General features: G+C 43.7%; 1 protein-coding gene across 2 annotated transcripts in view; it reads left to right on the forward strand.

Annotated features, from left to right (window-relative positions):
- Window positions 1–14,275, forward strand: part of IL6ST (interleukin 6 cytokine family signal transducer) — an 88,634-nt gene that overhangs the window by 51,888 nt on the left and 22,471 nt on the right. For both annotated transcript variants that reach the window (XM_075842443.1, XM_075842452.1), the window contains exons 2-4: window positions 6,863–6,925; window positions 9,361–9,675; window positions 12,706–12,826. In XM_075842443.1, coding sequence (XP_075698558.1) covers window positions 6,874–6,925; window positions 9,361–9,675; window positions 12,706–12,826 — 488 coding nt within the window. In that variant the 5' untranslated portion in view covers window positions 6,863–6,873. The remainder of the gene's footprint in view (window positions 1–6,862; window positions 6,926–9,360; window positions 9,676–12,705; window positions 12,827–14,275) is intronic.

Consider the following 14,275-nt stretch of genomic DNA (forward strand, 5'->3'; position numbering starts at 1 on the left):
CAACATCAGCTGGAACATTCTGTCATTTACATTGCTGCTTCCTGTTGAGTATTTTAGTGTTTCTTTGTTCTAATAGTGCTGCTTCATACAGGGGCGGTCTATAACACCCGGATTGTACCGCCCTGTTTATATGCATGCATTTGATTTTTCTCACTTGTCAGCGGTTTCCTGCATACATAATATTCGGAAGGATAGACTGTTGCATGCTGGGATTATAGGGTATGCTCACACATGGTAGAAATCTGGCCCATACATCGGAATAGGGCGGGTATATGGGATTTTTACAAACCTTATTCAGATGTATGGGGCAGTGATGATGCCACGTGTGAACAAGGTGTGATATTTCCACTATTAGGCGCCACGTACTTGGAGTTATAGGTATGTATATCTCTCTGCCTGGCACGTTTGTATGGACGCTGCTGTGCGGTTAGTGCCATGTTTTGGCACAGTGGTTCAGGCGGTTGATGTTATTACTGTGCTGTTTCACTATTCACTTATACTACTATGTGGGTGCAACAGTGAGGAATAGCTTCCGGGTGACCCCAGGGTGTAACTGCTATATGGCCCCAGTCTGTTGAGAGCACTGCTATGGGGAACAATGCAGGGGAGTCATCGTCATCGCTACCTCTGGGCAGAGAACACAGGCTTGTATGGAGGTTATAACTGGGTTTGTTATGGTGTGGACAGGATAATATGGGGTGGTTAATTGGGACATACATACGTACGTACGCTCCCAGAAGGGATGGGTAAATTAGATTTTGTCCTCTAGGGAGAGGGACTGATGAGAATGATGACAACCATGTTTTCGCTGTACTCCCAGGCTTAGTATATTCTCTACAATGCCTTCTGTCTCGCTACACTAGAGGGCGCCGAAGTACTCTGACATTATTATAAAACAAAGCCCATAGGTCCCCACCCTGCCGGACTCGCACATGTTTTTTTTAATATTTATTTTATAGTTTTATTTGGAGACCAAAACCTAAGAAAAAGACAAAGATCATCACATCATATGTCAAAACATTCATACATAGGATTACAGAATAGTATTTTCATAAGTAACATGCATATTGTGACATTGTATGAAAAAAGACTTGCTTTTGTCTAAAAAAATATATTTTTATTGAAATATGAATTGACAATAAGGTCAAAATATCCACGAAAATACAACAATTATGCCTTGGTGACCTTAACCCTATTAACAACCCTGTGGATTTTTCTTTGTCTTTCTACCTCAGTTTTACCATAGAAGAGTAGTGTTTTGAGCGTGGAAAGTCTGGAGCCAATTGCCCTTCTTGATAACTTAGGCTTCGGTCACATCTGTGTCGGGACTCCGTTCATGGGTTCTGTCGGAGCTTTCTGTCAGGGGAACCCATGTCGGAATCCAAACTGAAACCATAGGTTTCCGTTTGCATCACCATTGATTTCAATGGTGACGGATCCGGTGCAAATGGTTTCCGTTTGTCACCCTTGTGTAAGGGTTACATCGTTTTGACGGAATCCATTCCGTAGTCGACTGTTTATTCATTCCGTCGAAATGACGGAACACTTGCACAACAGTGACAAACGGAAACCATTTGAAATCCATTGTGATGCAAACGGAAACCCATGAACGGAGTCCCGTCGGAGATGTGAACGAAGCCCAATGAAGCTACGTGAATCGTCTGTCTAGCCATCAGAGGTGACCTGCCTTCCCCACCGTCCAATGGTATATAGTGAAACCGCAGCGCTGGTGGAGTATCCGGAAGTGTCACACTCCACATCGCTTCAATGAATTTCAGGGATTGCTTCCAAAACTCCTCAATTTGCGGGTAATGCCACATACCGTGTACGAAATTGACTCTATGCAAGTCACATTTGGGACCGCTACGAAGATAATGAACTGGTGCATCTCCATAGGACAAGTCAAAAGCATATGTAGCCCTGCGCATAAGACGAAAAAGCATTTCACGCCACTTCTCATTATCGCTTTTCTCAATTCCCACCGCTCCAAAATTTTACTAGACCATTCCAAGTCATTCAATTCAATTACCCATGATCAAAAACAAGAGGTGCTAATAGAATTAAGAGTTTGGTTACTTAATTTACTGTAAATGGTTGATAGGCCATAGTGTTAATGGAGACTATCAAGCCATCAAATTCCCCCGGAATCTCCACCTCGCCTAAATTGTGTACTTAACATTCACTCCCTGGGCAAATTGTAGAAATTGGTTGTGACCAAGATTAAATTTCAGAGTGAATTCCTGCCATGTTAGCGTTCTTCCTTCTTCTGAATGCATAAGATCTTTTAAGTTACCAATCCCTTTAGTTCTGTATTGATAAAACAATTTATTCTGACTTCCGTGTGGGAAAGATTTATTATCCCGTAATAAATAATATTTAGAAAGACAATACGGAAGCCCAAATAATTTTTCGAACTGCCTTCCAAGTTCCTATTGTGTCTCTAAGGAGTAAGCTAGATTTAATATTACTTGGGAGTTGTGCATATGTAGCAGGGCTACGAAGTTTACTGGACCTGGTAAACCTTGCTCTAGAGGTACGTTAGAAGGCAGACAAGTGCTGTGAATCCAATCCCTGATGTGTCTGCAAAGAGCAGCTGGATTATCGGCAATTGTAAATCGCCTTCAAATTTAGGTAAGGATAATTTCTTCTAGGCCTTTTCTTTTGCCACGGAAATTGTAAGAACGCAGATGGTAATTTTTGACAGTCTATTTGCTTCAATAATAAAGATATGGTTTGCATGGGGTACAGGAGACGAGCAAAACGTAACATTTTACGAAGAGCAGCCCTTCCAAAGAGCGAGACCGGCAAAGACGTCCTTCTCTGTAATTCCTTGAGGATTTATCTATCAAAGGCAGATAATTGGGCTTGTAAAGCATTGAGGGTAATTTTCCTATCTTAACTCCCAAATAAGTTACCGTATTTTTCGGACTATAAGACGCACCCGGGTTTTAGACAACCGAAAATAGGAAAAATTTATTTCATCTTTTACTACTTTTACAAAGAGAACAATTTTTTTTTTTTAACAAATAGTTATTTGTTTCACCACAACGGTTATATTTTTTCATCAATTGAGCGGTGTGAGCAGTAGTTTTTAGTGGCACCATTTTTTGGTACATACAATTTTTTGATGACCTTTTTATTTAATTTTTATTTAAGCCGTAAGGTCCCTGCTCTATCATTCACTATGTATGGCTGGATGTGAGGTAGTGACGTCATCGCACCTTTCTGCGCCATGCCGCACAGACCAGAGGAGCAGAGGGATCTCCTCCACTCGTCATTGAAATGGAGTTAGGTGAGAATGTATATTATTATTTTTATCAGGCACTATTGGGGCTGTGTGGGGGCAGCTATGGGGGCATTATACTGTGTGGGGTGCAGCTATGGGGGCATTATACTGTGTGGGGTGCAGCTATGGGGGCATTATACTGTGTGGGGTGCAGCTATGGAGGCATTATACTGTGTGGGGTGCAGCTATGGAGGCATTATACTGTGTGGGGTGCAGCTATGGGGGCATTATACTGTGTGGGGTGCAGCTATGGAGGCATTATACTGTGTGGGGTGCAGCTATGGGGGCATTATACTGTGTGGGGTGCAGCTATGGAGGCATTATACTGTGTGGGGTGCAGCTATGGAGGCATTATACTGTGTGGGGTGCAGCTATGGGGGCATTATACTGTGTGGGGTGCAGCTATGGAGGCATTATACTGTGTGGGGTGCAGCTATGGAGGCATTATACTGTGTGGGGTGCAGCTATGGGGGCATTATACTGTGTGGGGTGCAGCTATGGAGGCATTATACTGTGTGGGGTGCAGCTATGGAGGCATTATACTGTGTGGGGTGCAGCTATGGGGGCATTATACTGTGTGGGGGCAGCTATGGGGGCATTATACTGTGTGGGGTGCAGTTATGGAGGCATTATACTGTGTGGGGTGCAGCTATGGGGGCATTTTCCTTGTGGAGGGCCACTAGGGGCATTTTACTGTGTGGGGGCAGCTATGGGGCATTATACTGTGTGGGGAGCACTATGGGGGTGATATACTGTGTGGGAGCAGTGTGTGGGGCTATGTTATATACAGCAGGCTCAGGGGATAAATATAAATTCAATGGCGTAGCATGCAAAAAGGGGGGTGGCATAAATAATCATTCAGTAATCGAGGTTACATGTTCAATTAATCGTGTATTTGATTTAGGTCATAATTGCCCAGCCCTAGTTCCAGGGCTAGATCAAATAATAAGGGAGAAAGTGGGCAGCCGTGCCTCGTCTCTTTTTGGAGATGAATTGGGCCAGATAAAAACCCAGAAGTAAATACCCTTGATTGTGGCTCTAAATATAAGGCTTCCGAATAGTGCCGAAACAATCCCTGAATCCCAAAGTGATCCAGAACTGCATCCAACCAACCCCAGTTTACGTTATCAAAGGCCTTTTTGGTATCTGAAGTTAAGAGCGCTGGTGAGCCTCCTCTAAATTCTGTCCTATTCGTTACTGCATCCTGTATTGCCAGAACCATACGGATATTTGTGACCACCGATCTCCCATTGATGAAACCTACTTGATGTGTTCCCACCTAGTTGAGGAAGCAATATAGCCAGTCTGTCAGCCAGTATCTTTTGATAATATTTTAATATCCTGATTTATCAAGGATATTGGATACTTTCCGTCCTTGCGTAAAATTTTCATATAAGCTATATTCCCTGACTTCAAAAAGTCTTTACTGGTCAATATGCGGTTGTATACTGGTGCAAATATAGGTGAGATGTCTTCTTTCATGATCTTATAAAGGTCACTAGAGAAGCCATCTGGCCCTGAAGCTTTGTTGTTCGCTAGTGATTTTATGGTTGACATTATCTCTTGTTCTGTAATTAAAGCGTTAAGAGATTCTCTCTCTGAATCAGACAGAGAGTTAAGGCCCTTTTGCACCGGCCGATAAGCGGCTGGTGCAGCGAGCGGCGATCAACGAGACATCCTTGATCGGCGCTCGTTTGCTCCTGTCACACGGAGCTATGGATGGTGACAAGCGCTCGTCACTCCGATCGCTCGTCACTCCGATCTCTCGTCCCCATACATTATTATCATGTCGGCGGCGCGTCCCCCTGTTTACACAGGGAGGTGTGCTGCCGACAACGATAATCTTTTCCTTTTTTAAAACAATACGACCAGCAGATGATAGTTTGCTGATTGTTCCCCTGTTTACACTGGGAAATTATCGGCAACGAGCGTTATGTGAATGCTTGTCTGCCCGATGATCGTCCAGTGTAAAACCCCCTTAAGTAAAGGCCCTTTTACAGGGGCCAATTATCTGGCAAACGATCGTTCATAGAAAACTCGTTAGCGATAATTGCCCTGTAAGCAGGGCAGCGATCAGCATATGAACGAACATCTGCTGATCGTATCGTCTTAAAAAAGTGGAATATTATGGTTGTCTGCTGCACATCTCCCTGTGTAAACAGACAGACGCGCTACCGACATGATAGAAATGTATGGGGACGAGTGTTCGTAGTAACGACTTCTCGTCCCCATACATAGCTCCTTGCGACAGGAGCAAACGAGCGCCGATCAACGAGCTGTCTCGTTGCTCGTTTACACGGCCCAGGACGGGCCATTTAAGAGGACCTTAAGTTCAGAGAATCCAAGAAATGCTTTCCTTCTACCAGATCTGAATCTTTTTGTGTGTAAAGCGCAGCATAATAATCACACATTATTTTGATAACTATTTTAGGATCTTTCTGTAATTCTCCTCCTCCATCTCTCGTACTGCCAATTTGAGTTGGGCTGAATTGGCCTGTTGCCAGTCTTTGGTTTGCTGTCATCTGGTCTCACTTGAATCTTTCCCTCCTATCTAACCATACTTCAAACTTAGTCTTGGCACTGAGCCATGTATCTCTAAGTGATTCCGTGGTATTGGTAATCTATGCAGTGTACGTGTCGCAAAGATTGGAACTAGATTCCTTATAAGATTTATTTGTTTTAGACTTTAGAGAAGCTATATAGGACGGAACTCTTCCCCTAAGGACTGATTTTGCTGTATCCCAAAAGAGATGTATATCTCCTCTCTGAGCTTCGTTTTCCCCACTATAGGCCATTAACCACCCTTTCAGATGACTCTGGCAGTTTTCGTCGTTCGCTAAAAAAGAAGGAAATCTCCGTAATATGTCAGTACCTTTCCTGTATGCGTCTGATGAAACCAGTAAAAATGGTGCATGATCTGAAATCACAAGATCTTGAATATTAACGGCAACCACCTTATTAAGGAGTACCGAAGAGGCTAAAAAATAATCAATGCATGACCGTGCTGCATGTACATGAGAATAATGTGTGAATTCACGTCCCGGTGTGTTCTCCAGTTGTCTACCATACCTGTGGAGGTCAACCGTGGAGATAGTACATTATTGTGTGATCTTTGAGCTAATATTCTACCATGCGCTCGTCGCCTGTCTTCTGTCATGCATAAAACTGAATTATGGTCGCCCCCCCCCCCAAGCGAATTTTACATTCTTTGGCCGCAAGAAGTTTCCCCTCCAAAAATTGGAAAAAAACATGGTTATTTTCATTCAGTATAAGCTCATCCTGCCCATCGTTCCATGGAAGACCACTGGTAAATATGTGCCCTCCACATCGTGTGTGTGTGTGTGTGTGTGTGTGTATATATATATATATTGTATATGTCATAGTTCTTTCAAGTTTTAATATTAAGTTGTCTTACGGGACGACCATTGTAACTTGAGACCAGAACTTGCACCTCATTGGTGGTGAACATCGGCCCTGTACTCCAAATCTTTATATTATATCTTCTTATTATTATTTTCGGTTTGACTGTTCAGTGTAGACAAAACAATAATGACGTCTTGAACTTTTCTGTTTCAGATTCTGCCATCATGAGGCGACTTTCCATTTTTTGTGTCCTCGTTGCCATCCTCTTTGCTGTAGGTAAGTGACAGTGGAGCGTTCTCACCCTATTACTGCATGGACATGTACAGACTTGTAGGTACAACATCACACATAAGCGATTGGATATTGGACACGTTCCAATCCATTGCAAGAATGGATCGTGTTTTGTAACTCGGTCCCATAATTTGGTCTACAGGCCGTCTATACACTGCTTTGCAAAAGTTTTCACCCCCACTTGGTGCTCCACAAAGTATTGACTTTCCGGGTGTAAATACTTAATTAACCCTTCCCACCGCAACCATATTTCGAATTTTCACTTCTGTCTTTTCCTCCCCACCTTCCAAAAGCCGTAACTTCTTTTTTTTTTTTTCCCCATCTATATTGCCGTATGAGGGCTTGTGTTTTGCGGGACAAGTTGTAGATTTTCACGGCCCCATTTATTGTACCATATAATCTAGTTTGAAACTGGGGCAAAAAATTTGTGGGGTGTAATAGGAAAAAAACAGCGATTTATCAATCTTTTGGGTGGTTTTGTTTTAATGGCGTTCACCGTGCGGTAAAAACGGCATGTTAACTTTATTCTGCGGGTCAATACGATTACAGCGATACCAAATTGATATAGTTTTTTTTTTTTTATGCTTTGCTACTTCTACAAGGAAAAAACGGATTGTTAAAAATAAAATTAGAGTTTTGTCGCCATATTCTGAGAGCCATAAAGTTTTTTTTTATTTTCCGTCGATTTAGCCGTGTGAGGGCTTATTTTTTGCGGGGGAGCTGTAGTTTATATTGGTACCATTTCGGGGTACATGAGACTTTTTGATCACTTTTTATTTCATTTTTTGTGGGAGATGAAGGGACCACAAAACATCAATTCTGACGTTTCTACATTTTTTACGGCGTTCACGCTGCGGACCAAATAATGATATATATTGTAATAGTTTAGACTTTTACGGACACGTCGATACCAGTTATGTTATTTTCTGATTTGTTTACATTGTGCTTGAGGGAAAATGTTACAAGTTTTTTTTTTTTTTTACTTTTTTTTTTTTTTTTTATTTATTAAAAAACAACAACTTTATTTGACTGTTTTTGTATTTAACCAGCGATAGTCTCCTATGAAGCCCCCAGGCTGCCATGCATACCAACGGGATCCCACTCGTTACCTGGAAGTGTCGGCTGTAACACACAGCCGACACGCTCGTTCTATGGAGCGGGCTCAGCCTGTGAGCGCTCTCCATATTCCCCCACCCGGCGTGCGCCGTGTATATATACGGCGTATATTGGGAAGGGGTTAAAGTTCTTTGTTTTTTGTCCTAATTATTGTTTGTGTCACAGTAGAAAAAAAATGTTTTAGACCTTCAAAGTGATTAATCATGTTGTACAAATCAAATGTTACAAACCCCCTAAAAGTAAATTGTAATTCAAGGTTGTAATGCAAAAAAAAACAAAAAAACATTAAAAACAAAACACCAAGGGGGTGAATACTTTTGCAAGTCTCTGTAAGTAGTCAGATTCCAGTGCATGAGGCCATAAGTTTGAGCGCAGTCCGAACCCGATGCCACACCTTACTATGAGAAAAATTATTCTGTGCTTGGTGCCAAATCTCCGATTTTATATTCCCACTGCAAACGTTTTTTAGGGCAGATTATGATCCCGGGAGCAGCAGCCGAGCCAGCATGCTGCGTGTAAAATTCGGCAGTATACTTAAACTCCGCATTCAGGTGCAGATTTTAACACTGGAAATACCTTCAAATTAGGTAAACGGGACTTTGAAAAGATTTTAGGATGCGGTGGGGGATGGTGGGGGGAAAATTAAATCCACTACTGTTTCTTACAGGCCGATTTTGTGTTTTTCACCCATTGATTTGATTGGAGAAAAACGCACTCAAATGCTTTTCCTGTAAAGAAGCTTTTGTAGCATTTTACAGAAACCATGAGAGAGGAATTGTATTTACTCGTCCGGGGGCTCTCCTGGTCCTCCTGTCACTCTGGTACAATTATGACACTTGAGTTGCCTATACACTGGAGACAGCTGTCCTCCCGACACCCCTATACACATGCACTCTCGGCTCTGCGTGCACTCGGTTTTTAATGGGTAGCAGTGAGTACGCCTCCGTCCCCTCCACTCTTCTTTGGCAGCGACTTTTCTCCCGTGGGAGCAAAGGATCGGGAATGCTGAAATACAAGTCGTGATGCCCCCATACACATTGGGTAGTCGGCTTGTCCTGCTGAAATCCATGGGTTTGGCTGACTTTCATCCAATGTGTATATGCACCTTCAGTCACATGACGCTGCATATGGAAATAGCTCGTCCAGTTGGCTATTACTACATACTGCATACTCTAAACCTGTCCACTTCTAGACCTAAATCCTAACGGCAAAATCTCCCAGTGGACCTGACGGGACGGTGATCTACGTGGGTCGTGTGTCACCGCATTGCCGTGTTAATAACCATTATTTTACTTTGATTTCAGATGGACGTGTTATCAATTCCTGCGTCCAAATCACCCCCCAATCACCGGCCGTGGAGCTGAACACAAACCTGACAGCGTACTGCTTCGTGAACCAGACCTGTTTAGATGAGCTGAATTACCGGATCACCTCCAAAGAATTATTTTGGAAAGTTGGGAACCAAGTAATACCAGAGAGCCAGTATACGGTGATAAATGACCGAGTTTCAAGTGTCACTTTTGAGCCTACTCTTTCCATGCACAATAGTCTTATCTGCTCCTTTAAGGCATATGGACAGACTGAAGTCACTCTCCACGGGATTTTTTTCTCCCTGGGCTGTAAGTAGATAAATATTTTATCGTTTATTGAGCGTTCATCCTGCTCCGCAGCTTGTACAATATGCGCTGAGAAACTTATTTTTAAAATTTTTTTTATTCCTTTGATCGATGGACCCTGATAAAAACTGTTCATCTGTGCCCAATGATGGTGCGTTGGCTGTTCATGAGCACAGCACTGAACTTGATATAAAAGCTAGTATGGAGGCTGTCATTCAGCACTGAGGGGGCGCTGTGCTCATTCATACAGTGCACTCCTTAGCATTTGCCACAGATGCCCAGTAGGTCTGTATACGCTGTCCTTAGTCAGGGGACACAACGCACTTAAAGAGACTCTGTCACCACATTAGAAGTGCCCTGTCTCCTACATAAGGAGATGGGCGCTATAATGTAGGTGACAGCAATGCTTTTTATTTAAAAAAAAAACGATCTATTTTTACAACTTTATTAGCGATTTTAGATTTATGGTAATGAGTTGCTTAATGCCCGAGTGGGCGTGTTTTTACTTTAAACCAAGTGGGCGTTGTACAGATGAGTGTATGACGCTGACCAATCAGCCTCATGCACTCCTCTCCATTAATTTAGGCAGCGCATAGGGATCCTTTTAGATCGCTATGTGCTGTCTTATACTAACACATTAACGTTACTGAAGTGTTTAGACAGTGAATAGACATTCCACGGGATGTCTATTCACAATCTCTGCACTTCGTTACTCTGTCTGTGGTAGTTACAGCAGAGGGAGCGTAATCTCGCGAGATTACGCTGTAGATGACAGGTTACAACGAGATTACGCTTCCTCTGCTGTAACTACCACAGAAACAGTAACGAAGTGCAGAGATTGTGAATAGACATTCCGTGGAATGTCTATTCACTGTCTAAACACTTCAGTATTGTTAATGTGTTAGTATAAGACCGCACATAAGGATCTAGCTGGATCCCTACGCGCTGAGGAAATGAATGGAGAGAAGTGCAGGATTCTGATTGGTCAGCGTCATACACTCCTCTGTACAACGCCCACTTGGTCAGAAGTAAAAACACGCCCACCATTAAGCAACTCATTAGCATAAATCTAAAATCGCTAATAAAGTGGTGAAAACAGATCGGTTTTTTTAAATAAAAAGCACTGCTGTCACCTACATTACAGCGCCGGTCTCCTTATGTAGAAGACAGGACACTTCTAATGTGGTGACAGAGCCTCTTTAATGACATCTGGATTTATCATTTACATTCAGCACAAGAGCTGGCAGCGTTTCTGCTCCAGAGGGAGCTCTTTAATATTGTAGCTTCTACGCCTATGACTCTGGTGCAAATACAGATCTACATGTCCATACACTTGATACATTTGTGTGGAGACTGACGTCTTTACAGTGATGCTGGCAAAGTCTATGATCTGGGTGTAGACATAAATGCACAGGGTAACAGACCCTCTATATATGTTTGCTTTAGATACACTATATGGAGAAAAGTATTGGAACACCTCCACATTACACCTACAGGAGCTTTTCTGACATCCCATTCTAAGGGCCTGTTCACATCAGCGTTGGCTTTCCGCAAAAGGAAAGTCAAACTGAAACCACAGCTTCCGTTTCTCATTGCTGATGGTTTCCGTTCGTCACCATTCCGGCAGGTTTCCGTTTTAATGACGAAATCAATAGCGGAGTCGACTGTGCTATTGATTCCATCATTAAAACGGAAACCTGCCGGAATGGTGATGAACGGAAACCATTATCAATGGTGACGGTAACGGAAGCTGTGTTTTCAGTTTGACTTTCCATTGCGGGGTTCACCCGACGGAAACCTCAGACGGAACCCCTGGAACGGAAAGCGAATGGTGATGTGAACAGACCCTAAATCCGTAGGCATTAATATGGAGTTGGTCCGCCTTTGCAGATAAAACTGCTTCCACTCTCATGGGAAGGATTTCTACAAGATTTTGGGGTGGCTGTGGGAATTTTTGCCCACTGATGTTGGGGGGAGGGTGTCTGGCTCGTAATTTCCATTCATCCCAAAGGTGTTGGATGGGGTTTGGGTCAGGGCACTGCGGCCAGTCAAGTTCTTCCACACAGAACTCCCCCAACCACGTCTTTATAGACCTTGTGCACTGGGGCGCAGTCATGAGGAACAGAAAAGGGCCGAACCCCAAACTATTCCCACAAAGTTGTAATCTACAATTGTCCAAAATGTCTTGGTATGCTGAAGCTTTAAGATTTCACTTCACTGGAACTAAGGGGCCGACCCCTGAAAAATACCCCATAGCATTATCCCCCCCCTCCACCAAACTATACAGCTGGCACAATGCAGCCAGGCAGGTAACGTGCTCCTGGCATTTACCAAACCCAGACTCCATCAGATAGAGAAGCGTCACTCCACAGAACACGTTTCCACTGCTCCAGAGTCCAGTGGCGGTGGCTTTACACCACTCCATCCGACGCCTGGCATTGTGCTTGGTGATGGTTGGCTGGCATGCAGCTGCTCGGCCCCCATGCCATGAAGGTCCCGGGCACAGATTTTGTGCGGATGTTAATACCAGAGGAGGTTTATACTCTGCAGTTATGGAGTCATCAGAGCGTTGGTGACCATTATACACTACGCTCCTCAGCACTCGGCGCCCCCGCTCTGTAACTTTACGTGGTCTCCTCTTTGTGGCTGAGTTGCTGCTGTTCCTTCCACTTTACAATAATTTCACTCACAGGTGATGGTGGAATATCTAGGAGGGAAGAAATTTTACAAACTGACTTGTTACACCGGTGGCGTCCTATTACAGGATCGGGCTGGAGGTCCGTGATCTCTTTACAACTATTATTCTATCACTAACGTCTGTAAAGTGACTGCAGGGCGAGTGCCGGATGTTATACACCTGTGGGAATGGGACTGAAGAAAACACCGCAATTCAATGATTAAGAGGGGGGGGGGCAATACGTGTGTGTGTGTGTGTGTGTGTGTGTGTGTGTGTGTGTGTGTGTGTATATATAATATATATGTAATTTTTCTGCCATGATTGTCTGTGATAAGTGTAATTTCTGCATTTTAAAGATCCTCCAGAGAAGCCGGAGAACCTGACCTGCATCTCTTATAATGGAAAGACTCTGACCTGTACATGGGACCCTGGACGACCCACCATAATTCCCACTAAATACACTCTGAAACAATCATGGTAAAGAAGCACTCGACTGTTATGCATGATTTTTACATGTTGAAGCTGGTGGATTTATCTTGCTGTCAGTGACCACTTATGTGTTTTTCTATACCCTCTCCTGGGCCAAGGGATCACACACCACAAACAATCTGTTCGGTATGGGTGCAGTGGGTATAGTGCAAGTGCTGTATAACCTCCTCTGTGCAACGAAAAGTAACTTGAAACGAGCTGTAATGTGATTCAGTAGCTTCACATAATATCTACCGCCTCCTCATGATTCCACACGTTGGACATTCTTCTACAAGTCATCAGCAACTACTCTCAAAGTTTATACTGCAGTTTGATATTTCATTATCTCTCGGAAGATAATTATTCTCCTTGTGGAGATCCAGCTGGCTGTGCAATGCTCCCTGGGAAAAGTATGCAAAATAGCTCTCCACTAGAAGGAAGACTACTGTCTCTTTAGTGCCACCTATAGATGACTACCCTGCAAGTCCGCGTTCGACCCTTTATTGAGTCTTGAAACTCGAATCAGGTTAATCAAACCAGAGAAGCCCCCATCTGTAGACGGCACTGTTTCTAGTTTTTGCTCCATACAGAGTAGGGTTCTGGGTGGCTGAGTGAGATGCTTTTTAAGCAGCACTATTTTGTGTACTTTTTCCGAGGGAGCTTTACCCTTAAGACTCCCTCCATCTGGATCTCTGCCTGGACAATCCGTACCTTCCAAGAGTTTGGTCAAAGACCTCTCGCTCAGCCAACCAGAACCCTACTATGTACTGATGAGGAGCAACAACTCCAAAACAGTGCTGTCTACCAGTGGGGGTCTCAGGTTTGGCTATTAACACGTGTCACGTTTCAAGGCTTTGTAAAGGGTCGGTCATTGACCGACAGGTGTCACATATAGGAGGCACTAGAGAGATGGGTTTTCTTCCTTCAGGCCATTTACTAGGCAAAACTCAAAAAACACTACCCCCATCTCCTCCCTCAAGTCTCGATGACCTTACTTTACTTAAATAGAGCGATTGGGGATGGCACGAGATCGATTGGGGATGGCACGAGATCGATTGGGGATGGCACGGGAGCGATTGGGGATGGCACGGGAGCGATTGGGGATGGCACGGGAGCGATTGGGGATGGCACGGGAGTGATTGGGGATAGCACATGACGACCACTATAAGTTATAAAGTAAAGTGCATGCAGAAAACTACATGTGGGAACTTGTCATACTTTGCTTTAGTGCGTCTCTTCCTCCTCAGATCAGACCTGGCTGGTAGGCAGCTTTCTGTCTGTCCTCCCGCTCTACATTTCCCCACTGTTTTGTCTACAGACTAGGCAATACCTATCCCCTTCCCCCACTCCTCAGCCATTCTCCTGCCTAAATGGAAGAATTAGGAGTAGGTGGTCCTGTGGTCACAGATTTCTGCTGTACCGTACAGTACTATTTTTTTGTGTCCTCCATTTCTAGCT

This window comes from Rhinoderma darwinii, chromosome 1 (assembly GCF_050947455.1).
Source record: "Rhinoderma darwinii isolate aRhiDar2 chromosome 1, aRhiDar2.hap1, whole genome shotgun sequence".
Lineage (NCBI taxonomy): Eukaryota > Metazoa > Chordata > Amphibia > Anura > Rhinodermatidae > Rhinoderma > Rhinoderma darwinii.